This window comes from Pollicipes pollicipes, unplaced genomic scaffold (assembly GCF_011947565.3).
Source record: "Pollicipes pollicipes isolate AB1234 unplaced genomic scaffold, Ppol_2.1 Scaffold_4002;HRSCAF=4701_pilon_pilon_pilon, whole genome shotgun sequence".
Taxonomy (NCBI): domain Eukaryota; kingdom Metazoa; phylum Arthropoda; class Thecostraca; order Pollicipedomorpha; family Pollicipedidae; genus Pollicipes; species Pollicipes pollicipes.
The window spans coordinates 23,538,862-23,566,289 of record NW_023596420.1 but is presented as its reverse complement, the minus strand read 5'-3'; the positions used below and the strand labels follow the sequence as shown (position 1 = coordinate 23,566,289).

At 52.3% G+C, this 27,428-nt stretch overlaps 1 protein-coding gene across 2 annotated transcripts; it reads right to left on the bottom strand.

Annotated features, from left to right (window-relative positions):
- Window positions 1-1,732: 1,732 nt before the first annotated feature.
- LOC119093264 (galectin-4) lies at window positions 1,733-26,244 on the bottom strand. Of its 2 annotated transcripts, XM_037216189.1 has the most exons (10): window positions 25,669-26,244; window positions 17,622-17,866; window positions 15,508-15,596; window positions 10,744-10,843; window positions 7,980-8,084; window positions 6,184-6,381; window positions 4,623-4,705; window positions 3,875-3,953; window positions 2,368-2,477; window positions 1,733-1,950 (listed from the first exon to the last, which is right to left on the bottom strand). In XM_037216189.1, the coding sequence occupies exons 2-10, from the start codon at window positions 17,769-17,771 to the stop codon at window positions 1,782-1,784; spliced, it is 1,083 nt and encodes a 360-aa protein (XP_037072084.1). In that variant the 5' UTR covers window positions 17,772-17,866; window positions 25,669-26,244; the 3' UTR covers window positions 1,733-1,781. The 2 variants fall into 2 exon arrangements, with proteins under 2 accessions (XP_037072084.1, XP_037072085.1); XM_037216190.1 differs by lacking the exon at window positions 17,622-17,866 and having other exon boundaries at window positions 25,669-25,878.
- Window positions 26,245-27,428: the final 1,184 nt, after the last annotated feature.

The window sequence follows — 27,428 nt, the reverse complement described above, 5'->3', positions numbered from 1 at the left end:
TTTGGATCATGGGAGATAAGCCTCATCTGAAAGTCAGCTTTCGTGTTGCATTATGGACCGAATCGTTAGCAGGCTTGACGGAAGCGGTCGGTTACCGCTCCCACCTTGTGATCGCATTGTCATATGAAGGCACTGCTGGGCAGACAGACAGGCCGAGACCGAGACCGAGGCCGAGACCGAGACCGAGACCGAGGCCGAGGCCGAGACCGAGACCGAGGCCGAGACCGAGACCGAGACCGAGACCGAGACTGAGGACCGAGACCGAGACCGAGGCCGAGACCGAGACCGAGGCGAGAGCGAGTCCGAGACCGAGGCCGAGACCGAGACCGAGGCCGAGGCCGAGACCGAGACCGAGACTGAGACTGAGACCGAGACCGAGGCCGAGACCGAGACCGAGGCCGGGACCGAGACCGAGACCGCGGCCGAGACCGAGACCGAGGCCGAGACCGAGACCGAGACCGAGACCGAGACCGAGACCGAGGCCGAGGCCGAGACCGAGACCGAGACCGAGACCGCGTCCGAGTCCGAGTCCGAGTCCGAGTCCGAGACCCAGGCCTAGACCGACACCGACACCCACATCGACACTAAGACAGACGCCCCCTGCGCAAATAGTACACAGATTCCAGTCACCATGTGGCACCAGATGAAAATAAAACGCTATACAAAATATCAAGCACTGATGATGCAAATGGACCAAAGCATCCTCATGAAAACAAAAAACACATTATGTTTAGGGCATCGTGTTAATCAGCACCATCACGTTTGCTAGAGAATTCATTCCTCACCTCAGAGTTAGTGATCGCCGGCGGTCATCATTCCGTGAGATGTCACACCCTTCACTCTCTCGTGATTGGTAGAGCGGAATCTTCAATTATCGGCTAAATTCTGCAAAAACTATCAATAAGCACAGTTTTCGTGACACCTTGACGGGAGTAGGTGTCCATGTAACAATGATGCTTTACGTTGGTATCTATGTTTGCAAACTTCGTGAGCGTTGTTAAAAACACACCAATCTGGTAGACATTTATTTACGAACCACGGCGCTTGGCGTGTCAGGGCATGCCAGACACAGAACAGTGCGTACTGTTCCTGTCACGCCCAGGTCAGGACAGCCAAGCTTGAACTAGACCCCGCAGGCTGCCCTACCACTCACAAAACGTGCCAGTCATACTGCAAGATGCGGAAATTGGGGCCGGCGCACATGCTGCGCGGTCTCAATGGAAATCAAACCTACACATGACCCGCTCAGCGGGCCATGTGCAAGCTTGAAGGATCGAAAGCACGTTCACCAAGCAGGCGACACAACTTAAACGCGCTTTAACAAAATGGCGGTTCTAAGTAACCCAAGGGAACCGAGCTTCCATGGCGCATCGCCACAATACGTCACAAATGCCCGTGCTTTTTTCAACATGCCCGTGCTTTGGCGAAATGGGCGCCCCACGTAAACCGAGATCACGATTATTCTATATGCATGGGGCGAATGCCGTCAGTCGGTTAAGAGTGCAGCCTCCTTCGCGCATAGCATCCCGCACCTAATCTGCAATAGTTGCGCCCACGTGGGTACGAATGAAAGGCTCATTGTTTTCCGTTAGCCGTTCGGCGCAGGCACCAGTACGTTGTTCAAACAGCCAACTTGGAGGGTACTTCATATCTCACCACGATAACATGTTCACTTACGTCAAATAGACATACATACTCGTACAATGCTCAATATTATTCCAACCCTGAAAAACGTGGACAGAAAATCGGCATTTGCGTGACCAGCTGTAAGCAGTCCAGTCCTAGAACTGAATGAGATCCTTGGAATTGGGTTCGAAATGCACCGACTCCACGATGACGTCGCCCCGGACTTCCACGGCGTCCAGCAGGCTCTTGGAGAGCCGGTGCGGAAACTTCAGAAGAAGTCGCCCATCGACGAACACGTCCCAGGATCCTGGCTGGCAGACAATCCTGCAGATATACAGAGATCGCGGTCAGCCGGAGAGGAGGCGATCGCTGTCCAACGTGGCTCCAGCCGTGGAAAAGGCGTCCTAAATGCTCACATCGCTGTCGTGAGATGTGCGTCATCTGGCCTTTCATTAGTTGTCCGGCCAAGTAATTCACACAGAGGTCAGCTGAAGATTTCCATGAGTCAGTGATATACAAGTAAGACTATACCAGCTACACGATGGGTTCTTATTTGAGACAGATGAATCACAAAGCCTCGAGCCAGAATATCACCGGATGACTCACCAGCGGCAGCAATAACGGAATCAGACGAAAAAACATCCATCTGGAAAGCCCGTTTGTTTACACCACGCCAGGAGTTCCGTTACGGAAACAGCGGACGTGCGCCCTGAACGACCTAGTGGTGACTGGCGAGGGCACCTGATGACGAAGTGTCGTCCTGCCCGGAACGGGAAGTCCTGGACGATCTGCTCCTTACCCCAGCCGGCCACTCGCGAATTGGCCACGATCACCTCAAAACAGTCCAGCACCTGGCGACACGGGGAACAGCTGAGCGCATGACCCGGTCAGGGCCGTCCTGAAATACAGGTTAGTTCGACGACTCGAATATGTAGATGCTTAGCGGTAATCACCACGGAAATCGTCAGTAACGAGGGTGTCTACGCTGCCAAGTCAGGCAACAACTCCCACACGGGTTTCATAAAACAACAGTCATGTCCCAATCGCTGTGGGCCGTGCGGAAAAGCCAAATTTGGTTAACAATTTTGACCAATATCTGATAACCCCCGCCCTGACAAGGAGATGCAACCATATAGGTTTTTTGAGGATACCTCCCGACATGTTGTGAAACCGATCCCCAACTTTTCATTAGCCTGTGGAGCATCCATTGCGCGTGTTTTGATACAAAAAATGTGCTTCTTGCTTTTCTGGCTTCGGAGCAGCGGCGGTTTTGAACAACATGGTAAATTCCAGTTGACTTATGACTAGAAAGACTGCATGCTTACCGCTGGTATCCTCACGAATAAACTCATACCAAATCAAGCGAACGCCAACGGGATGGGATGTCGGGTCTGCGCTATGGTGGCATGGTGTGGTGTGTATATGTGGGGGGGGGGGGGGGGTGAGCAGACAGCAGACAGCAGACACTGTGACCAGAGCAGGTATGACGTGACACGGTCGGAGTTGTCTGGAGATGAGTCCAGAGCGTCAGGATCAACAGCGGGACCACTCCCAGGAGCCTGTGAAGAGGCCGCGCGGCGGCAGGTCAGGCGCCCAGCACCGTCGCAACGCGGTCCTGGGGCCCGGATGGGGGGCGGGGGACAGACCGGATGAACTCCATCCTGGACCCCGTGACCGAGCCGCGCTGCACGGGTCGAGGTCCTGGGGCCTGGGTACGGATGGGGGAGGGGGAGACACATCGGGATGTGTCCACAACACCGCAACGACTCGTTCGACTGGCACCTCACTTCGACGTTAGGCACGATGTGTGTATCCGGTCCCTAGCTCCACTGCCATTTCAAGCATGTGTATGCGTCTTTCGAACGCCTGACATCGCAAAGCTCCTGTTGACCTTCGACAACCAGCTCCGGCGGGGTCGGAGAGGGGAGAGAGGAGAGAGAAGAGATTATATGTACCCGGGAGAGATGAGCTGGAAACCAGTGATTTCACGTGCAGGTCGGCGCAGATCTGAGCAGGTAGCTTGGGTGGTTTCTGACCACATCCTGCATTTGCAATGCACCATGCATGCGAACTATTCGGGTCAGTCATGGCCTCGTACCACCCTCCTCAGCACCCAGCTGCGGAAATATCATTACGTTTACCAACGACTAAGTGATGTGTCCCTTCCGCTGACCGTGCTGCCAGCCGCCCATGGCGAATCGTCCCACAGTCTGCGCGTGCGCCTCCCAGCCTCTCCGGCCTCTCTAACCTGGAAGCGCGGGTTGAAGTGCAGCAGAATGTCCGGCTCCGGGAACAGCTGGCTGCCGTGCAGCAGGTTCACGAAAAACCTGAAGATCAGAAGCGACATAACGAAGCAGACCCAGCAACAATGACGTAAGTCGTTAAGTGCGTTTGCGAGAACGTTATGCATATAGCTAAGACAGCACTGATAGCCTTATTCCTCGTAGAGTTTATTCGTTATGTTTATATTCGTTTCGATAAAGGCACGTGGCCGGGATGTCACATCTATTTTCTTGTTTATTCTATGAGGAACGAGGCCATTGACACTGTTTCATCTGGTTGCAGTGAAAACATACTTCAGAGCCCCTTGTCACAAGTGCAGCAACGTGACGTCTCCCGACCGTTCAGCCTTTGAGCGGCTCTGGACACTCATCCCGCAACATTCGTTACCATGCACCAGCAGTCGCAGAGCGCAGGGAGCACTGCGCTCTGTAAGGCGTGCAGTATACAGCGGGTGTACTGACGTCGGTCTGCCGGTGGCGTAGCCAAGCACGAGGCTTCTGAAAAGCCTTATCTGGCTTCTCACACGCGTGACAGGCTGGCGGCAGCGTCCCGACGGAAACTCAGTGGTAGATACTGTCGGAATCACTGCCTTCTTCCATTTTTGTAATTCCGCCACATACCGGGCACCAGTTCTATGTGGGTCAGTTGTTCGCTTGGCAGCTTATCAACCGCAGGGTTATTCCCATCGTGTCTGTGCCACGCCGGGGACTCACGAGAAGGGCAGGAGGCGGACTCGTCCCGTCAGCTGAATAACGCCTCCCTCCTGCATCGGCTCGGGCAGACGGCACGGGAACAGCTGCCACACACAGCACAGCTGTCGGTGTGGCATAGGACTGCCACACACAGCACAGTCGATGGTGCGACACATAACTGCCGCAGCACAGTACAGTCGACAGCATGCCACACGGCTGCCACACACACAGCACAGTCGACGGCGTGGCACACGGCTGCCACACACAGCACAGTCGACGGCGTGCCACACGGCTGTCACAGCACAGTACAGTCGACAGCATGCCACATGGATGCCACACACACAGCATAGTCGACGGCGTGGCACACGGCTGCCACACACAGCACACTCGATGGCGTGACACACGGCTGTCACAGCACAGTACAGTCGACAGCGTGGCACATGGCTGCCACACACAGCACAGTCGACGGCGTGGCACACGGCTGCCACACACAGCGCAGTTGACGGCGTGGCACAGGGCTGTCACAGCACAGCACAGTCGACAGCGTGGCACATGGCTGCCACACACAGCACAGTCGACGGCGTGGCACACGGCTGCCACACACAGCACAGTCGATGGCGTGGCACACGGCTGCCACACACAGCAGTTGACGGCGTGGCACAGGGCTGTCACAGCACAGCACAGTCGACGGCGTGGCACACGGCTGCCACACACAGCACAGTTGACGGCGTGGCACACAGCTGCCACACACAGCACAATTGACGGCATGGCACACGGCTGCCACACACAGCACAGTTGACGGCGTGGCACACGGCTGTCACACACAGCACAGTTGACGGCGTGGCACAGGGCTCACCGCAACGGCGCACTCGCGGAGTCTGGCGGCCAGGCGCACACGTCAACTGGACTCGTCCAGCGCGAGATGTCACAGCAGCAGAGCTCACTCGTGACATTTTTCCTCGCGTGACAAAGTGCATCGCATTTACGATATTACGAGCACAGACTAGGCATGAATTTCTACTTCCGATTGAGAAACCTGGTGCCGTGTGTGACTCAAATTTCGGATTATTTATTTTTACTGGCGGTCAATAACTTTTCGACGAGGCCGATGTGATAACCGCGGCAGTCAAAAGCTTTTCTTTCGATGAAGCCGCTGCGGTAACCGGGCTGTGTCGCTGGTGAAGCCCCCAACCGCAATCCACTGTCTTTGTGCCCAAATTTGCTAAGCGTTCGCTCGACTCGTAAGACGTGAGTCATGGCGGAGGGATGCAGGTGAGTGTCCAGGCCTCCTCACGTTAACTCCCACACTCCAACTGGGATGGACTCACAAAGCTTTGGAATCCGCCCAGCTTACCCTCACCAGTGACGAGCTCGGTTTGTAGCGACCACGTGAGTTCCATACCGCGGCGAGGGCTGTGCCCGATCGCACTCTGGCCACGATACTCCGAGACCATCTCACCGGTCAGAACATCCAGGGCCCCGTCGGTCGGTCAGGATGCCCAAGCCCCCACGCCCCCTGCCACCCCCTCCTCCGCCGTCAGGAGACCCCAACAGCAGTGGTCTCCGGCCGGCTTCTACTGACCGGCTTGTCGGCGTGGTAGCCGCCGCCAGGCCGGTCGGCCAGCGCCAGCGCCGGCGCCGGCAGCGGCGGGTACTGCTTCACGCCGTCCGAGTACTCGATCCCGGTCAGCTGGACCGTGCCATCCACGTGCAGCGTGCGCACGGCCGAGAGCGCCGAGCGGGTCGCGAACGACGCCAGGTGACGGCCATTGACCGACATCTGGCGGCGGCAGTTAGGCGGTCAGGTGGTCCGCCGGCGGGGGCGGCTGGTCAGCCGGGCAGACGGCGGGGACAGTGGTCAGCCGGGCAGACGGCGGGGACAGTGGTCAGCCGGGCAGACGGCGGGGACAGTGGTCAGCCGGGCAGAAGGCGGGGGCAGTGGTCAGCCGGGCAGACGGCGGGGGCAGTGGTCAGCCTGGCAGACGGCGGGGACGGTGGTTAGCCGGGCAGACGGCGGGGACGGTGGTTAGCCGGGCAGACGGCGGGGGCGGTGGTCAGCCGGGCAGACGGCGGGGGCGGTGGTCAGCCGGGCAGACGGCGGGGGCGGTGGTCTGCCGGGCAGACGGCTGGGACGGTGGTCAGCCGGGCAGACGGCAGACACATTGGTCAGCCGGGCAGACGGCGGCGGCAATGGTTAGCCGGGCAGACGGCGGTGGCAATGGTCAGCCGGGCAGACGGCGGTGGCAATGGTCAGCCGGGCAGACGGCGGTGGCAATGGTCAGCCGGGCAGACGGCGGCGGCAATGGTCAGCCGGGCAGACGGCGGGGACGGTGGTCAGCCGGGCAGACGGCGGGGGCGGTGGTCAGCCCCGCAGACGGCGGCGGCAGTGGTCAGCCGGGCAGACGGCGGTGGCAGTGGTCAGCCGGGCAGACGGTAGGGGCAGTGGTCAGCCGGGCGGACGGCGGTGGCAGTGGTCAGCCGGGCAGACGGCGGCGGCAGTGGTCAGCCGGGCAGACGGTGGGGGCAGTGGTCAGCCGGGCGGACGACGGCCGGCGGTCCGCAGGAACCAAGACACATGGTTCAAACACGTCCGACTGAGCTTCATTGCTCACATTATTCGCCACTGAACACATTTCCGAACCAATAATTTTCGCGGTTCCACAAATGTGTTTTATTCGGCACGAAAACGTATTGCCAATACGATCAGCAAGTGATGATCAGGATCAGCAAGTGAAGACAGGTTGACCTAGAATATTTGTGTTCGGTGGCTTCACCGACCCCTTTGTATGCAGCTTTGAGCGCAGCCAGTGGGCAAGGGGTGGTCAAAAGGGTTGAGTCAGGTCATTAGAGGTGTACGTCTTATCTGTACTTGCAGAAAAAGGCTTCCTAACGCTGCGTTGGAAATACGACTCCCTTTACCTGTGCCGCTTAGTTTTACGCTTTTCCTGACAATTTTCTGAGAAATCGATTCCCGAAAAACGCCATGACGAAATCAAATCGACGACGGGTGCTAGTCTGGGGTGTAAACAAAATAAGTCGGAAAAAATCAAAACGGCCGCAATTTAAAACAAGAATTCGTGCATGCAGAAGGAACTGGGAAGGGCTTCTGACCAGATTGCTCGAGTTTTTATCAGCTCCGAAGGGAATCCATAGGGAAACATTTCATTTCCTTCGCTATTTTCAATTCGTAATTCGAATCCATTTTCACGAAGATCATGGTACGCTGTATGTCGGCCTAACTTTGTGATTGCGGATGAGAACGCCAACAATACAAACATCTCGAATGCAGCCACAATCTTGCCTTTCTCTGTGGCATGCATGAACCTGAGCGATAGCAGGACGTAGCCAGCGCGAGAGGAAACTGGAAACGCCGCATACCAGATAGCAGCTCTCCGTGCAGAAGATCACCAGCTCGAAGTCCTGGCCGGGCGCGAACGGCAGGGGCGGCGTGGCGCACAGCTCCTCCCGCCCCCAGGCGCCGCTCTGGAGGCAGCAAACACAGCCATGCCGACTACCAACACTCGAAGGTGCCGGCGCCGCCGCCACTCTTTGGTCAAACAGCGGCCGTCAATATTTGTCCGGTTCTCATAAATGACATGTTAATTCGATGGTGCGTCGCATTCGAATACGCCCGGTCTCACGGACATTCCAAGTGGGCACACACCGCACACAAAACATGGCTCTCGCCAGGCGTCAAGGCCGCTGACACAAAAGCTCCGGCAGGACTGACACAATGACGTGGGATGATGGATGGCGGGCCTGCTGCTATGTCGCCCCCCTGTAGCCAAGCTGTTGCTATGTCGCCTCCCTGCCTGTAGCCAAGCTGCGACCAAACGCGAAATGGCATCCAATCAAATGTCGAAACGTCCAAATGTCATTTCACTGTGACATCTACGCGCAACAGCTGCGCGGTCAGAATAAAGATTCCCCAATACGCGCATCGAAAAAAACCAAGCCTATCACGCAAAAATAAAACTTGGAGCAGTTACCTTTCTTAACAATCCATGGAATTGCAAAAAACAAAAACAGCTGTGATATGCATATGCATGACGGCGATGTGCTACAGGTAACCCATCAAAGAATATACAACATGTGTAGTGCAGAGCAATGCCGTCTTTCAAGAACAGAGCAAGGCACACTCATTTTGCGAGCATTTACGAATGATATGGATGGATTATAATGCATGTATATATATCGAGGTCGAGGTCGAGGTCGAGGTCTATTTTTCATCTATTTATACATGTACACACACACACACACACACATATATATATATATATATATATATATATATATATATATATATATATGTGTGTGTGTGTGTGTGTGTGTGTGTGTGTGTATAAATAGATGAAAAAAAGACCTCGACTTTTTCCAGGACGTTTTATGTAAAGAAAGCGAACGAGCTCCTGTGCATCTACCCCAGTTCCCGGGCTTACATTTGGTGACAGTTCTGTAAAACATGCGCTGACGTGCCCCTGAGATTACCAAAGAATCACTTGAAAAACGCCAGCGTTCGGCGTTGGAGCTTTCAAAAGTTACATTTCCAGCATTGCTGTGCGTAAGTGGGAACATTTAAGCACACTACCAAGTGCCAGTTACAGGCCACGAGCAATGAGGTCATCATTTTTTGCCGAGGTCACGAAAGCTGAATCTCAGGCCGTGGCGCCCATTTAAGTACGTTTATCGTAGAAAACACGCTTTAAACGATTTTCCGACCTTGATTCGTTGCATCGCCAGTACTTAATGATGATGCGGTTCTATAAAAATACAATGGCTCAAGTGATCCCACGTCAGGCTGGGCAAAGTGAGCCAAACGAGAAAATCTTCACTGAACAGTTTTTACATTGAATGACCTGGCGTGACAACAGAAAGCTCCTTTCATGCATCAAATGGCCACGGTTCGGGATCGCAATGTCCTGTTCTGGGATAACGAAGACCCTTCGTTTGGTCTGGGGGCCCTTTCGTGTATCACAAGCATCCTGTTTGCTCTTTTATGCATTGGGAGGCCCTCTTCTGGACCAGAAGGCCCTGCGTTCGATTAGTGAGTCTCCTTACTGAATCATGAGAAGGCCCGTTGCTGGATAATGAGAAGACTGTCGACATCTATTTACTTGTATATTATACATGCAACAGTTTGATAAGGGGCACACGCCTTCGGTGCCACTCCCTCCCCCCCCCCCCCCGAATACGATACTGCGCAGAAGCCTTCCTGAGAGGAAGCTTCACTTTGCCCAGCAGGCTCCCTGCCCCCCCCCCCCCCCAACTTAAAACCCGTGGCGCAGCCCCTAGACTGACGGACATCATCCCACGTCTTTTGGTTCATTGTTGTCTTGAGCTAGCGGGCTAGGATTTATGCATGCAAGGCTTAACTGTATGGCCTAAGCTGGGACATAGCAACTCCTGCCCACTGGTAGGCTGTTTTTGTGTATGATTCAAGGTGCTAGTAACGCTTTATATACATAGCATGCAGGTTATGCAATAACGGATCCGCGAATTTGGCTGGCCAGCCTGGATTTGCCGACCAAAATGACTCACGATGATGTTCAGTTACATTCATGTGATGCCGTTTTTGAGACAGCAGGGGGCTGAGGATCCTCGCGCGGCAAATGTGAGAAAAGCGACGGTCAGGTGGAGACAATCAAGTTTTTTTGTGCATCTGGAACCATAGCTTCCACATAATTTCATTCTTGTCGCGCAGTTCTCATGAATTTCGTCATTCGTCTACATAGTCATGAGCATTCGTCACCATTTCCGCGGCTATTCAATTTACATTTTTCATACTTACTGTTTGTGCGCGCTTCTTAAATTTCGTGTTCTTGACCCTTTTGACAAGAAGTACACGTCTGTTTCAAAAACAGCACCCTGCCATCTAGGTGTTTCCAACCTCTCCGCCATGTCGTTTTTGAACGCCCTCTTTGAATCCGCGGATCTACAGACATAGTATACTGCGGATAGAAAGTCACTAAAATAACTGAAAACAGCACCTTATATTTTTCCTGACATCATAGCCTGTATATCTGACACTGCGTGGTCCGCCAATGTTCAGCATCGATTGCCTCCCCGGTCGGACATGTTCTCCATCAGCGGTCTCATATATGTATACGGTCTATATATGTATATCTGCATATGTACGCCGTACCAGTCTTGAGTTCCTGACGACGTGGCCCAAGTCGTGGCGAGGGTTGATGTGCAGAGCGATGTCCCCGTCCAGTCCACCGTTCATCAGGTTCACCGACCACCTGGGCGCCGAGCAGCGTCACACACAGCACCGACTGTTGTTGACAGAGCAGCCGCAGGCACAGTCAGAGGCTGCGCCGCTGGCGCCGAATTCCCAGCAACGGGATCACACCATCGGATCACTGCATGAGGGCTGCCCAAGTCGTGAGGACGAGTACGACCCTGCTCCAACAGTCGCGTGAGCTTCTCACGCTTAGTGGGTTAACGTCCCCCACACATGAATACATTTGCTTTAGAGAACTGGCGGAATTATGACCGGCTGTGAATTTCGGGTACCGACTAACAGCAAGGACCAGCATCCACACACGATGGACGGCAGGATAAAAACGCAGGAGAGCCCGCCATGAAGACCACCAGGAGCATTGCTTTTCTGAGTCCTCGTTTTGTTCTCCGCCAATATTTTACCAAACAACTTTCGAGCAAAGAGCAAAACACATGGCAAGGAACGTTACATGAATTGTCCAGCAATAACCTCAGTGTAACGTTTCTATGAAAAATGCGACAAGCATCATAGTTGCGGCTGCGGTCACAAAGTCGAGGCAAGCTTTAAGCAAAAACCGGTCCGGGCGGTGCGGCCGACCGGTTTTGTGCGCTCTCGCTCAGCGAGAGTGGCTGCTGGCAGTGTGCTCCCGAGTCGGCCTGCGCAGCAGTGCGGCGCCGGCCCGTATCCGGAGGGGAGAGTCCCGGGGCCCCCGCAAGAGGGAGAGTTCCCGGACAGAGCGACACAGCCAGTTGGCCGGTCGTGGCCTCTGGTCAGGTCCCGGACGGACCGACACAGCGAGGTGGCCAGCCGTGACCTCTGGTCAGGTCCCGGACCGAGCAACACAGAGGTGGCCAGCCGTGACCTCTGGTCAGGTCCCGGACCGAGCGACACGGAGGTGGCCAGCCGTGACCTCTGGTCAGGTCCCCGGACCGAGCGACACAGGGGTGGCCAGCCGTGACCTCTGGTCAGGTCCCCGGACCGAGCGACGCAGCCAGGTGACCCGCCGTGACCTCTGAACTGGTCCCGGACCGAGAGGCACAGCCAGGTGGCCAGCCGTGTCCTCCGACCAGGTCCCATCGGGGAAGGTTGTCCCCCAGTAGGCGCGTTACAGCGGCGTCGGTTGTAACGTTTGATGCGACATCACATGTCGCGACCAACAGGTGGTCTGATCAGCCAGAGATATTGCACCAGGTAGTCTGATCAGCCAGAGATATTGCACCAGGTAATGCACCGGATTGGCATCAGGTGCAGTAACGGTTCAGCCAGGAGAAGGCCGCAGGCCCCGCGAGCACATCAGGCGCAGATGAGATGGCGGGGCGCGAGACCCGCCGAGCCGGTACGAGCTGCCGCCGTCTCCCAGCGGCCCCAGCGAGCACGCCATTGAGTACGATACGCATACCCGTCTACTTTTCTGCAGGAGAGGACGACCTTCGGATCTCCGCAGAACGACGGATTAGTGCACCACTACACATTCTTGACCAAATCGCCCATTCTCGAATGTCCCGTCTTGCACGCACACCAGCCGTGTTAGGGGCTCTTCGGCGCACGTCTTCTTCGATGCGCTGGTTCCATGATCAAGCGATTCCACTGCAACCCAGTGAGGCATACGGATCCCGGCGCGGTGTTGTGGAAGGCGCAACTTCAATCAAAGGCGCAACGAGACTTCAATCAATATTACGAGCGGCCCGATTTTGAGCGCTGACCTGAATGAGCGGTAATCTTTTTGAGTTATCTTTAAAATATGTTCTGTATGGTTCCAGGCACCAACGAAAATCATCATTAGGCAGGGACTATCTCGACCATCATGATGCTGGGCGCCGCGGAGCAATGAACGCACCAAATAATCGAAAATAAAACCATCACAGCTTGGTTGTTCCGCGAACCTACTATTTGCAGAGGAGCTCCTGTACCGGCCATCTTAGCATAGAAAATTACAGGACTTTGCAGTACAGCAAGTATCTGGCACTAAATCAGAAAATCTAGCAGCGTCTAGGCCATGTCACGACACTGTCCGGCGCGCGTAATCCTTTCAGCAATGCCAGCTCATTGATCTTGATTAATCTGCTGATGTGATACATTGAGGGTCTTCGCAAAACTGTGCTTAGAGAAGCTTACGTCCCAAAGTCACCCCTGCAGAACATTCCGTTTAAGAGTAGTATGTCTTCTTAAGTTAATGTACGGCGGCTGTAAAAAGGTAGTCACGTGCTGAGCGGAAATCGAGGCATACGACCATGGATGAAACCAAGCGCTGGCTCCTGTTCGTCCGATTTTTTAAAGTCCGTTTTTGTTCGCTCCAATTTTGCTTCCGAAATGTACGTTTTTATGTTTTCCCGTTCAAAACGTGATTTTCAGGCTAGATTACTTCCTCAGGTTTCAGTTTGACCCATGCAACTCTGATTGGCCCCGCTAATCCCAGGGACGTGGTTACACCCATGTGTATAATTGCTATTTTATAGCAACAATGGCAAGAACAGTAACATGCTTTAGCATGCGATGAATTTATGACCGGAAGCTGTCGCGCGACATTCACGAGGCTCAGCAGCAGACGTCCGACCACGAAAACGATATGATGACTCGATTCCCAGAATGTGGAAGTGGACACCGTGCACAATCGCTGGAATACAAGCTTGATAATGCTCGTCATGTCATGGATAAAGGCTTGTGATGTGAAGAGCCATGCCCGAGGCACCGGCATCATTGCATCAATGCGGCTGTCCGACCTTCAGTGATTCAGTCTCGCAGCGAGAGTTATCCAGCGCCAATGGGAGGTTTCGGAAAGATCCGTCTTTTCGAATTTGGGCTATTGGAACCAGAGACACACTAATCAAACCAGAGTCACCATTTGAAGGAGGATGAATTACATTTTATTCATGATCGATTGCGTATGTCCGAGCTTAGCTTTAGCAAGCCGTATCTTATGACGTCAGATATTTGCGTGTCATTTTATTTACAAATTGCCCAAGGCAGTGGCTCTGTCAGGTTTTGAGTGATGTGATGTAACTCACAACAGTAGTTTTATGCTTGCTAATGCAGCTGGAAGGCAGCTGAAGCCAGAAGAGGCCCACGAACTTAACATCCAAGCCTGCACACTTGAATCCGCCATGCCCTCAAGAGAATAAAGAGGACAAGAAGAACGTTATACGCAATGAGGTCGGCTCGACAAAAAAACGCAATCGAACTTTTGATACTGACAGCTAACAAGCATCAAATGCAGGTAACGTTTCACTACATCGATGCAAAGGACATTGTGGTTTCCAGTCATGCGCGAAAAATTGCAAGCTCATGACCAGATACTAGCGACGCTTTTTTCGCAAAGTGAACAAATGCCTGTCTACAATCGTGACGAACACAAGCGTGACGAAAGTGGTACCCGTAACAAAGCGACCGACGGGTCGGGACACCCTGACCTGGTGCCGCGTGTCAACAGTGTGCCGCGCTGTTCCGCGGCCCACAATTTCACCAGCGACAGCGACGGTGACTCGGTGTTTTGGGCATAGTGCCCCGGGAGCCCTGAGTCCCGCCGCGTCCGGGTGGGACGTTTGTTATCGAGGTCGAACCCCCGGTCATGGACGGCGGTGTATGCCGCATAATGGGCAAAGCCGTTTTCGCGCCGTTTCCAGTACGCATCATCGTAGGATTCGTCTTGGTTTCACAGAATTGGAGGAAACCGCGACAATCTATGTTGTCCTGCGTCATTAGCAGGCATCACGTGACATCAGTGAGCACTCACGTGAGCGCCGAGGGACTGTGGAGGCACGCCACGGATCACGCAGCTCAGCCTAGGCGATCGAAACCGATGAACACGACGACAGATCCATTTTTGGACGTGGAGCAGCTGCACCACTCCCAGACAATCGTATACCCTTCAGTGTTCAACGTAGGAGATAGATAACTTCGTCCCCAAGTGCCACGATAACAGAGGCGCCGATAACAGCGTGCGACGATTGTTACAACTGCAATGCTTTCTAGGCGGTGAGGTAACAGCGGGTAACTGAGGTGGCGTTTTCATCACATCTACCTTCGCACAGACACGAATTCTTTACTCGCAACCGGATGTAAACGGACAGCGAGTGTACACGCATTCAAGGACGGATGATACGGTATGACAGGTGTTGCCACGGCCACTGCATTTGACCGAATAACATGTTGCCGCTAGACGACGTTCCTTCCGGCCACTTTGCTACACAAACTCTGCTCATCAGTCACTACCCACGCATGCTTTGAAACCAGCAGTTTATCTGAAGAATGTTTCCGGTGTAACTACCCGGACACGCACCGACACGGGCAACCTTGTGGGTGCCTTTTGGGGACGGAGAAAACCGGGGACATGTGAATGCCGTGGAGACACGGTTAAACTACAGCGCATAGGATGGCGGCAATATGCCACTCATACAGTATTGCTGAACACTCACAACGGGCAGCGATTTTTCGCCACAAGGTTTCGACTAGTTTGCTTGTATACTTCTGTGCCTTTTGCGTTTCATGTTTACATCGTACGAAAGAGAATGCCAGGCTACCTTCACGACATGAATGTAAACCAAACAGCCTTCACATTTACGAATGGGTGCACACAGGTTATGTTTTTTTACAGCGCCAGAGGCGACCTCACGTATTGATATTTTGGGATAAATTATCATGACCAGCTTAACCCAGACTGAGACGAAAAGGATGCGAAAGCCTTACCTGTAAGGCTTTTCGGGTATGTAGCCACGAACACAGATGCATTTCGAGTTCGCAAGCTTCCATGGTAGGCATTCGTGTAGGGGAAGAGCCTGAAATAATGACACACATCACCTTATGTGAGTGACAAATAGCGCGAAACTGACACCACGTGTCATGGTCAAGGCAGATGAGGGACCGCGTTTGAGGTACACGTCATACATGTTTGAGGTACACGTCACATGTTTAGCGCACAAAAGTCAATGTCTATACTGCGGATGTATATACCATATATTGCACGGCAAAACAACTTCTAAACACCAGGATTACATAATTGTATTGTGAGCGCTACGGCGGTAGGAAATAAGCAATTAAACATGAATTAACCACCCTACAAGAAATGGCTTCAGAGGATCCCTGCGGTGTTCCCGAAACAGCTTTCCAAGGGTTGCGAGAAGGGTGCCGAAATTTCAACTAGTTGAGTTTAAAATATTTCCAAGCGCGCGGTAAAAATTTGAAGTGTATCATCTGAGCGATTCGTACTATTAGCGCCCACAGATTTGAAGCTTATGACCTCGGCTGTTCATGACGTATGACTTATTTCACAAGTTTACGTCGGTGAAACATCGTGTGAAATTTTGCCCAACAGTAATTTTGTTTTCTCATTTACCTCTTTCCGCATGACATGCATTCCCAGAAGTTGTTTACAGTCCATCTGTCTTACACTTATCAAGCTGGCGAACATTAATATTGTTTTGGTTCCGGTTCTGGTTGTTGTTTGCATTGCCTTCTCCATTGACGTGGCTTGTTTAGTTCTTGATATAGTCAGATGAGCCGACGCCATAATAGCTTCACCTATTTGATCTGACGCGATATCACAGGTCACGCCTTTGGATGTCTAGCAGACCCAGGCTCTCGCAAGAGTTCTTCAATGCCGTTTTCCGCATTCCCGTAACATGCTGGGTTCGTGAGAACAAAGAAGAGTTATGGGAATGTTGAACTGAACCTGGTTTGACCCATCAAAAGCCACTGTTACGTCACATTTATCTCATACTGTTTGCCAAATGTTTCCGAAGTCGTTTTCTCCACGCCTGCAGCGTAATCAGTATTCGAGATCTTAGGGCCTCCGAGGACCTCGTAGGGAAAGGCGAAAAAACATCCGTAAGATGACAGAAACGATCACGATTTCACAAAATATCACCACCGAAGATTTCGGCCAGCTCAAGTGCACAGTGACCAAAGTCACGGTCATCATTGTATCTGACATGCATTCAACCGTCGGGAATCCCAGACAAAACGGCTACGTCAGTTTGTAAAAACGCCACGTAGAATGATTTAGACAGTTGAAAGGGAAGCCTTCGAGCTTCAGGAAGAACGACAAACCATCCCTGAATTACAGAAGACTCAGACGGGTTATCGCTGCCAATTTCTGACGTTCAAAGCTATGATGTTGGCCACTGGCTACATATGGGCCGCACTTCGGACCCATTGTTCCATACGTACGGGCTGGATTTGTAGGCATACGACTCTCTCTCTCTCTCTCTCTCTCTCTCTCTCTCTCTCTCTCTCTCTCTCTCTCTCTCTCTCTCTCTCTCTCTCTCTCTCTCTCTCTCTCTCTCTCTCTCTCTCTCTCTCTCTCTCTCTCTTCTCTCTCTCTCTCTCTCTCTCTCTCTCTCTCTCTCTCTCTCTCTCTCTCTCTCTCTCTCTCTCTCTCTCTCTCTCTCTCTCTCTCTCTCTCTCTCTCTCTCTCTCTCTCTCTCTCTCTCTCTCTCTCTCTCTCTCTCGTTCTCTCTCTCTCTCGTTCTCTCTCTCTCGTTCTCTCTCTCTCTCGTTCTCTCTCTCTCTCGTTCTCTCTTTCTTTCGCTCTCTCTTGCTCACACTTATCTCTCGCTCTCTCCCCCCTTTTTCTCTCTCCCCTCGCTCTCTCCACTGGGCGCATGTTACGTGACCCTCATTCTGAGTAACGACACCAGCGAGTCACAACCGGTGTAACTGACCAACGATTCCAGGGTTCAAACAGCGCTTTCACCTGGCGGCTTGAGCGAACTCATCAGGGCAACTCCGGACTCGCTCTGCCACACGGGCGGAGAGACGGGAGCTCCGTACGCCAGACTCGGCTGTCAGCCGGCTGGACTCACCAGAGTCCGCCGGCCGCTCTCGTCCTCGCCGGCAGGCACCGTGGCCGAGGCCAGCAGCGCTGCGCCCGAGTAGCCCATGGCGCGCCGACGCCAGCCGCAGCAGTCACACTCGGGCTCAGCGGCGCAGCACCGGCCGCAGCACTGCCCCATACCGGGGCATCGGCCTATCGGGTGCGGGGCACGTCCAACAGCCCGGCAGCGGCGGGCGCGGCCGGACGGCCGGCAGAGGCGCAGTCAGGCAGCGTCTGCGGGCGGACGAGACGGTTTGCGTGAACCCACGGCTGCCATGCGGCTGAGCGGGCCCCACTCGTGACCCGCTGCAGACCGCCAGCGGCGCGCTCAGAGGCTCGCCACTGGTCAGCTGTCGGTCGTCACCTGACTGGCCCCTGGCGCCGTGGCCACCATTCGGTGTCGGCTTGCGTTCCACAGCGGTGGGCCAACACATTGGGAGGGGAGGGGAGAGGTTAAGTAACTGCCACCAAAGGCGGCACCAGCAGCGAGTCGAGACAGTGAGACCAGGTCCGGATCAGTCTCGTGTAGCGGAGGCTAAGGACGCGAATCACCCAGCCGTTTAGGGATGCGTCTCCAAAGCCGTTACATCGACAAAGTGATGAATTCTTGGCTCGTATTCGTCACAGGGTTTCCAAAAATTACGGTGCCCATTAGTAATAATTTGCAAACCCCTTCACCCCCTAGTGGTAAAGGTAATTGTAGTACCGCACCCCACTTTTTTGGAATTGCTCAAAATTTATGGTACTTTTGTGCCATCTTAAGCATACATACCGAACTACCAAAGCTACCAGATCTTGACCCATGCGCATAGGGCAACAAAGCTTCATATTGTAAGTAGCATTATTCATTACCATGAACAGTGGGCGAGGAGCTATTTTGGGGGGCTTCTCTAGCACCCCTTGGTACTTAAAGCTGCACTGTTTGTTTATTTTCTTGGTTCCTTTGGCTGCCCGCTTTCAATGCCTTCCAAATAGGTTCGTGATGTTTAGGATGGCGCAGTGGCGTAATGTCGTAGGCGCAATGCGGTATTTCAGAAAGAGATACGCACCTAATATCTTGCCGGTGTCTCATGCAACCATCGTAGAATTGCCATTATTACGTTGTCTGGCTGAGAGCTCAACGCGTTTTTTGAAATGACCACAAGTTTGCGAGCGTTCCCTACAGGCACCATTTTCACGCTATTCGCCTGGAAGGTACAATGCAGTTTAAGATGGACGTGTAAGCAAGATAGCAGTAAAAACCTCATTCCTTGTAGAAAAAGCGGGAGAATGGATAGATAAATGCGTTGATCGGATACGGATCCGACCAGGGTACTCCGCTCCTCATCGCCAGGATGGCAGCTGGTAGGCACCCGCGCTGCGACGGAATGACCTCTCAGCCCCCCCCCCCCCTTGGTCCGGTACAATAATATGCCCCTAGTGTTCTACCCACGGGGCTCGTCACCCGGTAAAAGATAAGCTGCCTCACGAGTGCTCAAAACCGTGAATTACAATTACGTCAAAAACATAAAAGCCCAACCAATGTTTGTATGAGAACGTCCATTCTTTTGCAAAAGCTACCCGTGAAACAGTTACGTAAAAACTTTAAGCCTGCACGCCTTACGATGTTAGGAGCAAGAAGAGCTATGAGCGGGATGCAGTTTCCGCAGAGCCGAACGGCGTTGGCACCTGCAAATGGCATCAGGCGGCGGGTGCCGGGAGCGTGAGACTTTCAGGGGGACACTTTGTCAGACATGTGCACTCCTTACCATGGATTTGGCTACGTCCCTCCCCTCAGCGATCCAAAATGTTTTCACACTTGTGGAATTTTGTTCTGCAAGTGGCAATGATGCCAAGGCGCGTGACAAATTTTCTGAAACTGCATAGTGTGTTTCTCCAGTGGCATGAATAAGTCTTACATATAAAACTGTGCACCGGGAGAAGAAGCAGTAGATGCATATGACGTAGCAGTCAGGATATGTACTTATCCCCAACAACATTTGATGGCTTAAGAGCGGGCAGATTCGTCCATCTCCCCTCCCCCTCCCGGTCGCCGGGCTCGCTTCCCCAGAAAATGTGTCCGGAACGTGCCCCACACCCACCTTTTGGAGCGTTCCTATGCCCATGGTTACGCCGCCCAAAATCGTTCTGGTCAATCATCAGGTGCACGCCAACCTGAGCGCAGAAATGTGCCTGGACCCCTAATAAAGCTCCCAGAGTTTGCCTGAGCGTAACTTTGTGCCGCCCTAACCTCCTACCTCTTGGCGCGCTTGGCTAACGCTCCAACAACCTCCAACCTTCACGCAAAACGCCATTTATGGACGCCCTCATGTGGTCCACCGACCTGAAGTTTGAGCTTACGGTACACTATGCCCACCATGTGCTGCTTGGACACAGCTTTATTCAGAGAGTAGCACCGTGACCTTTGACAACAGAATTAAAAATAAATGCACGTCTGGGTCAGTGGCGGATCCGGCTATCTAGTTGGGGGGGGGGGGGGAGGAAGATCCGAAACGTCGATACATTAGCGACTAAAACACTTAATACGATGCCCTAGACTCGTACCGTCGTGAACAGCAAGTGATTTTGAATAATGTCGAATGTGTTACTCTGGGCAGCAAATGCAGATGCAAGCTGCCTAATTACACGGAAGCATTTCATCATTTTGCACCATCCGCCGACCTGCGAGCATCATTCATTATTGCCACGGACAAGCAAAAAAGATCTGAAAAGACTTTAAATGAAAATTACCAAAACGTTCTTGGTAAAATGTTTTGAAGGCGTTTAAATGGCACTTTAGTGAGGTAAAACAAAAGATTCGCCCAAATGTTCCTTTCTTTAGGGGTAGCTATTGCATACCTCTCCCATGCATTCGCGTATGCCTGGGGTTTGCATTAATCAGACGACAGGGAAACTGAGAGGCTACCAGACCGCATTTTAGATATCACGGAATCTATTGCCTCCACGCGTTTTTACCACGGCGCCAGTGCCAAGTAACGAATTGAAAATAATTCGTATTGTCAGCCCATTTATCCTGGATGAATTTGATGTCCTTGCAATGCCCGTCTTCTCATTGGAAAATGTGCGCACAGACACACGCGATGGCCGCCGTAATAACCAAAGAGCACCACATCAGCAATGCCCTCACCCTCAATGCTATGCCGAAGACCCGATTCACTACGTTACCGCTTGACACGCGTCCGGATGGTCGGTTAGATACTCATCGCTTGGGTGGGGGTTCACTTTGACCCGCCCCCTGGGATCTCAGGAACTAAGAGAATAAGACCCACCAAATTCACAGGATATGTTGAACTGCACGTAACTCACTTAATCAAAGTTTGAGGTTCCTAGGTCATGACCTTCGGGTCAAATAAGGTGAAACGAGGACAAACTCCAGGTTGGTCTCTTAAGTGTCCGCAGAACCTAGATACATGTTCTAAGCAGAAGTTCACGCGCTCACTTCAAGTTCTTTGACCTTGTTTGACCTTTGGAGGTCGTGGTGACCAAAATCATAGAGGACTGCTTTGAATTTTGCATTTGAATAATAAGCGACGAAGACTACGCCAGATAGTATGTTCCTAAAAACGGAATGTTAATAAGTGACGTCATTTTAGGTCAGTGACCTATTCTGACCTTTAAGAAGTCCATGGACGATGTTTGATACAGTTTCTGTTATCAATAAATCCGAAATGAGCACCAGGAACTACCCCATACAGCCAGCCCTAAGGCAAAACAGGTCGGTTTTGACCTTGGTCTAACCCTCATACCTGACCCTAGGTCAATGGAGTTTGGTCATTCAATTGTTGTGTTGTCTAAGAACGTGTCTCAGAAATGTATGGCTTTGCCCAACACTCCGTTGTTCCACCAGATTAAACGATTTCCTTAACGTTGACTTCGATGAATTCATGGCCTGACTTTGACCTACCGTAGGTCAGCAACTTTACAAGGTACATCTAGTTTTTTGACAGCACACGATCCGCTATTCAATTGTCTATAGCTATGCCAAATTTGGCGCGGCTACGCCTCGCCGTTCGCCGACCCCCACCTGAGCGTGTGCTAATGTTCGTCACGTCACATGCTGCCTTTGTGGTACGTGACAGCCAGGTGTAATTCGACACACGAACCAAAGGCGAAACATTTGCAGTTGCATGCACACCGAACAAGTGACGTGTGCGGTAAAAAAGCACAACATCACCCCATCGTGATGACTTGAAGTGCAATGTTATCGTATCAAAAGTGGATGACGTTTGCTGTGCGTCCTTTGCACGCATTACAGGGAGCGTCCCACTTTTGGGACATATTTCAAAAGCATACTCTGATGAAACCTCAGGACCACTTAAGGCTGATAATAGCACTTAGTAGTGACAGTGCAACACCGCCAAAACATAACAAGGATATCAATCAGATATCCAGAGGGATTTCGAGAAAACTTGTATTACTGATCAAACCGTACGTGTCTGATGTAGCAACAAGTGAAAAGCACAAAATGGTTGCATACACCCGTTAACTTTTTTTGCTGTCGCCGCTGTTTCGGCTTGTAGCATTTTCTTTTTCGCCATTAGAGCAAGCTGCATTTTACTAGTAGCCATTTGGCCACACGCTTACATCGTCACTTTCCAACTTTTTCGTTCAATACATACCAGTTAGCATTTTACAACGAATGCCAAAATATCCACCATGTGTTTAGTGTTTCACCATGAGTCAGCTGTTTCATAAGTTGCATGACGACAACTACAACAATGAGTGCTCTTTTTGTCACCATGAGATCAGAGACCATTTTCAAAGCCAGAGCAGCCGTACAACTCTCAAAGGTGTGGTAGCTGACCGCACAGTCACCCGGTCCCACACCGGGATGGGCAGGAGACGTTTCCGCTGCAGGGGTTCGACACTCTACAACGCGTCGCCGCCCGGGTCGCTGCGGCTTCCGCGTCTCCCTTAAGTCGCCACCTGAGACGACATCTCTCGGACGTGCAGTCTTGGCCAGACTGACGCATGCTCTTCCAGAACAGGCCGGACTTCATATGATTATGATAGGTATGCTACAGAACGCTAGGGTTACTGCGGGTGGGTGTATTTTGTGAGGATGGCGCCCACCGCCCGCATGCACATGCACACACATTCCCCACGTTCAGATTCGAACGAGACATTGTGAAAACCAAAAGCCTTTTGAAGATGGCCTTCATGAAGGACTGTATGTGTATCTGCATATGAAACGCTCGTTATAAATTGACATCATTTTAGTATCTAGGATATTTCAAAACGAAGTTTAAAGTTTAATCATTATATCTGGCAAAGTCCAGCGGCTTACATACGTTATTTTTGCCTCTTAATATGATCATATTTATTTTAACATTTTTAAGCCCAACAAACAAAGCCTGTTCCCGAAGCCCAGTTGGTGCAGCGTCTGCACTGGTCAACATGTGACAGTCGCTGGGATCGCGGCTCAACACTCACTTTGAAACCCTTTTTGACCATTGACAGCTGGCTTTTTCGCTGACCAAGCTCGGCATACACGGGCAGGGTGGCCGTGCTGCGGCTTTCCAAGGCACGCAAAAATCTGTCAGCAACTATAGCCGTTGAACTGGCATTGTTATGTTGGGGTAGCCAAGTCAAGGCCTAACACAAGCCATGCTTAGCAGGCTCTGGCACCGACGCTTGAAGTTGGGACAAGTGGGAAGTGGAGCGCGCACGCACGCCCGTTTAGGTTCTGGGCGGCAGTCTCACCCACGTTCCAAACAAACTTCCTCCCCCACACTCAAAGCACACTACAGTAGTCACATGACACCAACAGTGAGCGCGGTACATGACGCCTCCCGCGCCCGGCGTCAAGCCCGTTCGGACGTTAGCGGGGTATAAGCGCTGAAGCTTTTGTTCAGTGCTGTTCAGCTTTAGAAGCGGCCACCACGGCAACAAAAAGGTTTGCGCCAAACCGGACAGCAATATTGGAAAGTGAAGATCGACGTGATGGACCGTGACGAGAGACTGACGAGAGAGACGAGACTGTTCCACTTGAGCTGAATATGGCTAGAGTTGGCTGGGTACAAATGTCAGCTGGGTTGGGCTTAAGCCCTACACACTGCCCAGTTACGTGAGGTGCGACACAAGGCCAGTCAGATCGTCCCGCAGACAAACGGCGGATGGCAGCGAACCGGTCTCTGACGTCATACCCGTGGATGGCAGCGAGCCGGTCTCTGACGTCATACCAGCCGATGGGAGCGAGCCGGTTCTGACGTCGCACCATCCATAATTACAGCTACCATCCGTGTTGGTCGAAAGAATGCATTGCGGTTCGTGGATTTTTTTATTTCATGTCTGACTTACATCGGGTCTCTTCAAAAGTCTTGGAAGGCCCTGTTGTGGCTGACTCGTTCCATTTAATCCAATCGAGTCAGAACTAAGGACAGGACGAGAGGCTTGACGGCACATCAGACGGCTGAAGATCCTTCGGAGGGTGAGGCGGGCTTGCTTCGAGCAGACGGCGTAGTGACGCAGCACGACATTCACAGAGTTTATCAAAAGCCAATATTTGTCCTGAGAGTTACAGGTATTCACAGCGGACGGTTGGTAATAGCGTCTTTCAATAGCAAGGCAGTCACGATACAGGATATATTTGGACATCACGACAGTGAGGCACCTGATCCAATCATCCATAGCTTGCCAGTGCATGGGCTGTAGCAGCATCACTCATATCGTATATCAGTAACAAAGCAGCCGACCTACAGCTTGATAGTGCATGGGCTGTAGCAGCATCACTGATATCGTATATCAGTAACAAAGCAGCTGACCTACAACTTGCTAGTGCATGGGCTGTAGCAATACCATTTGGGTGCCGATAGTGTGGTAATTAATGCTTAACCATGGCACGTCTGAGAAACCAGAGATATGGGGTTCGATTCTCCGCGGTGCCCGCCCTTCCTGCCAGGATGAGAGACAGGCGACGCCATATAGCCTCAGCAGCTGAGGGCGTTCTAAAGTCCCAATGACGCAACAACACCACCAACAACGCGCACCAGCAACAAAGCGACAGCCTACACCTTGCCAGTGCATGGGCTGCAGCGACACCACTGATATCGTGTATCAGTGGTGTTGCTGCAAACCAGCTGACCTACAACTTGCTAGTGCATAGGGTGCAACAACATTACTTACATCGTATATCTGAAACAAAGCATCTGACCTACAACTTACCAGTGCATGGGGTGCAACAACACCACTTATATCGTACATCAGAAAGAAAGCAGCTGATCCCCAACTCACCAGTGCATGGGGTGCGGCAACAACACTGACAAGATACGGCAGTGAGAAAACCTACCTACATTTCACAATATGTCAGTGATGGGGTTGATGCTGTATATTACTGGGATGCCAGTATGTCACGAAGCCACGCGCGAAGAACCAGCGTATGGAAGTGCATCAGCAACGCAGTATGATGAATATCTCTCCAAACATGGCAGGTAAATAGAAAAAACATGTCAGGTCCGCGCCAGAAATTGAGTTTGCAGGAGCACTAACGGCATGCTAGCATTGCCACACGGTATGATCGCAAGCGGCATAGTGACCAGACTCTTGGGAAGCATGAGACATCGGAATTATCGTGCCTGTCAGCGAAACGCACACGCCTCGGCTTCACACCATGCGTTCGCGCATATAAACAAATAACAGTTCTGGCATTGCTTGGCCACGACCAGGCCGAAGTGACACATGACGACATACACCATCCGGTTTTCCGCGAACGGCACGTGATTTTCTACGCAGATTTGACCGCTCTATGCCCCTCTCTCCTTTCCAAACTTGTGTTTCTCAGGACAGTTCGCTACGGCGATGACTGGGGCGGAACTACCAGGGTCTGACGTCACGACGGTGACGTCATCCCGAGTTCGAACCAATCGGAAACGGGCTTGACCACCCAAGTGATGACGTAAGTCCACTGTATGATATCACAAACTACCGGCGGGTGCGACACTTATCGCCACAGCGGCGGACAACAGCTGTCTAACAGCACCGCTGCCATCGTTGCGCTGCTCTGGCATAACAAACGGAACCACAGCCATCGTACGTACCGCTTGAAGCAGGCCTACAGCTCCGAACAGGCCCAAGAACAAGGCCAGTTAGCCAGCTTGCAGTGAGATAAAACGGTTGAAGCAGCGCCTTCCGCTGATACCACCTCACCGGCACTCGGGCCCCTTGCCAGGCTTCGCGCGCGCCGGCGCCACGCTGCACGGACCGCAGAGCCCCAAGACTGTACAGCCCCGCCCACCATCGACCAGTGACGTCACCGTACGGTCTCGGCAACGCGTTTGTTTGCCGCTGGCGGAAGCTCGAGAGAGCGGTGCCGGGGAGAGCGCATTGCAGTGTTGCAAGCGCAGAACATCACGTGAGCAGATTGCCTGTTTACGAACTGACAGGCGTGCATAGTCTAGGAAAACGCATGTCATCCGTCCTCTGCTATCAATGGCTGGGATTTTCCTCCTTAACATGGTGATACACCCGTAATTTTGTCCAGAACAGATCGTTGTTCGACACGGGGTGTAAGATCCTATTCAGTTGAGATGTCTTCTGTCCCCAGCCTGCAGCTGGCCCTGCTCTCCTTCTCCCTCAATGTAACAGCCAGCACCCAAACTAAGAAAGCATGCGCATGAAAATCCAAGCACTCCAAGAAAGTAGGCAATACATGAAAACGTCAATGCAAAGACAAACCCGAACTGTTTGAGACAAGGTTTGAACTAGAGGGATAAACCAGGCGTAAAAAAACACATTTTCCAAGTACCTGTGGCAGCTTTCATCCCCTCTGCTCTGCCAAAAATGCAAATTGTCCTATGGTATGTTGCGCACAAATGCTGCCCATGGCATATTTTTACACGGTCCAACGCAGACAAGATGGAGAAAGGAATAACACGCCTTCGGGACACCAATTCGTTTAGTGAGAGATTTGCCTGATCTGATGTCCACCTGGTAGGCACTTAACGAGATCCCCTAAACCACCCTGAGCAGCGTCCGTCGCGCAGACGTTGATCCCAGTACCTACGGACGTCCTTTATAGCGTGTATAGCGTGTAATTCCCAGCAGTTGCTGTCCACCATCTCAAAGAAAAATTGCGATTGTGGTCACACTGGGAAGTTGGGCAGCACCATGACAGCTGCATAACTTTTCAGATCTAGCGTACAGATTACGTCATAGTTCACACCACCATGCATGAGCGATTGTGGTAGCCGTGTTCATTTCAGGGCATTTGAAAACCTAATTCCTGCTAGTTTATTTGGAGAGGTTTGCTATTGAAATTTAATTCAGAGCAGTTGCTGAATAGGGCTTGCTGCCCGCGTCCTGAACTCATCACCTAGGCTGTTTTGATTTATAGCCGGCATATAAACCAGGTAGGAGCCCATAGGGTGTTAAGTATCGTGCAATGTTGTGTCATACGGAATGGCCTCTGATCGGTCACTTGTCAGCCAACCACTGTGTACATCAGACCAAACAGCGCACCTGCCGCGGACTCGAGCTCGTTTGTTTTGGATTGCTATACGCGTCGTTCCGAACCCCACGCAGCCGACGGGCGGGATCGGAAATCTAAGTAGTCGTTCCGAAGTTCGGTTCTGCCCCCGCTGTCATAGAATGCCACATGGGGCCGGTGAAATAACTTTTGCGGGGCCGAGGCTGCTGCTGCAATGACTGCCCCAGACCGGGCAGCAGTCCTAGCGACCAAAGGCCTCCATAATTATTCCAGCCCAAGCGTAGCATGCTTTTAACCCAATGCAGAACTACCCGTTTGCCATGCACACGCAGCACTTTACATGCCTGTTTTGCTTTTGGTATCAGTTCGTGC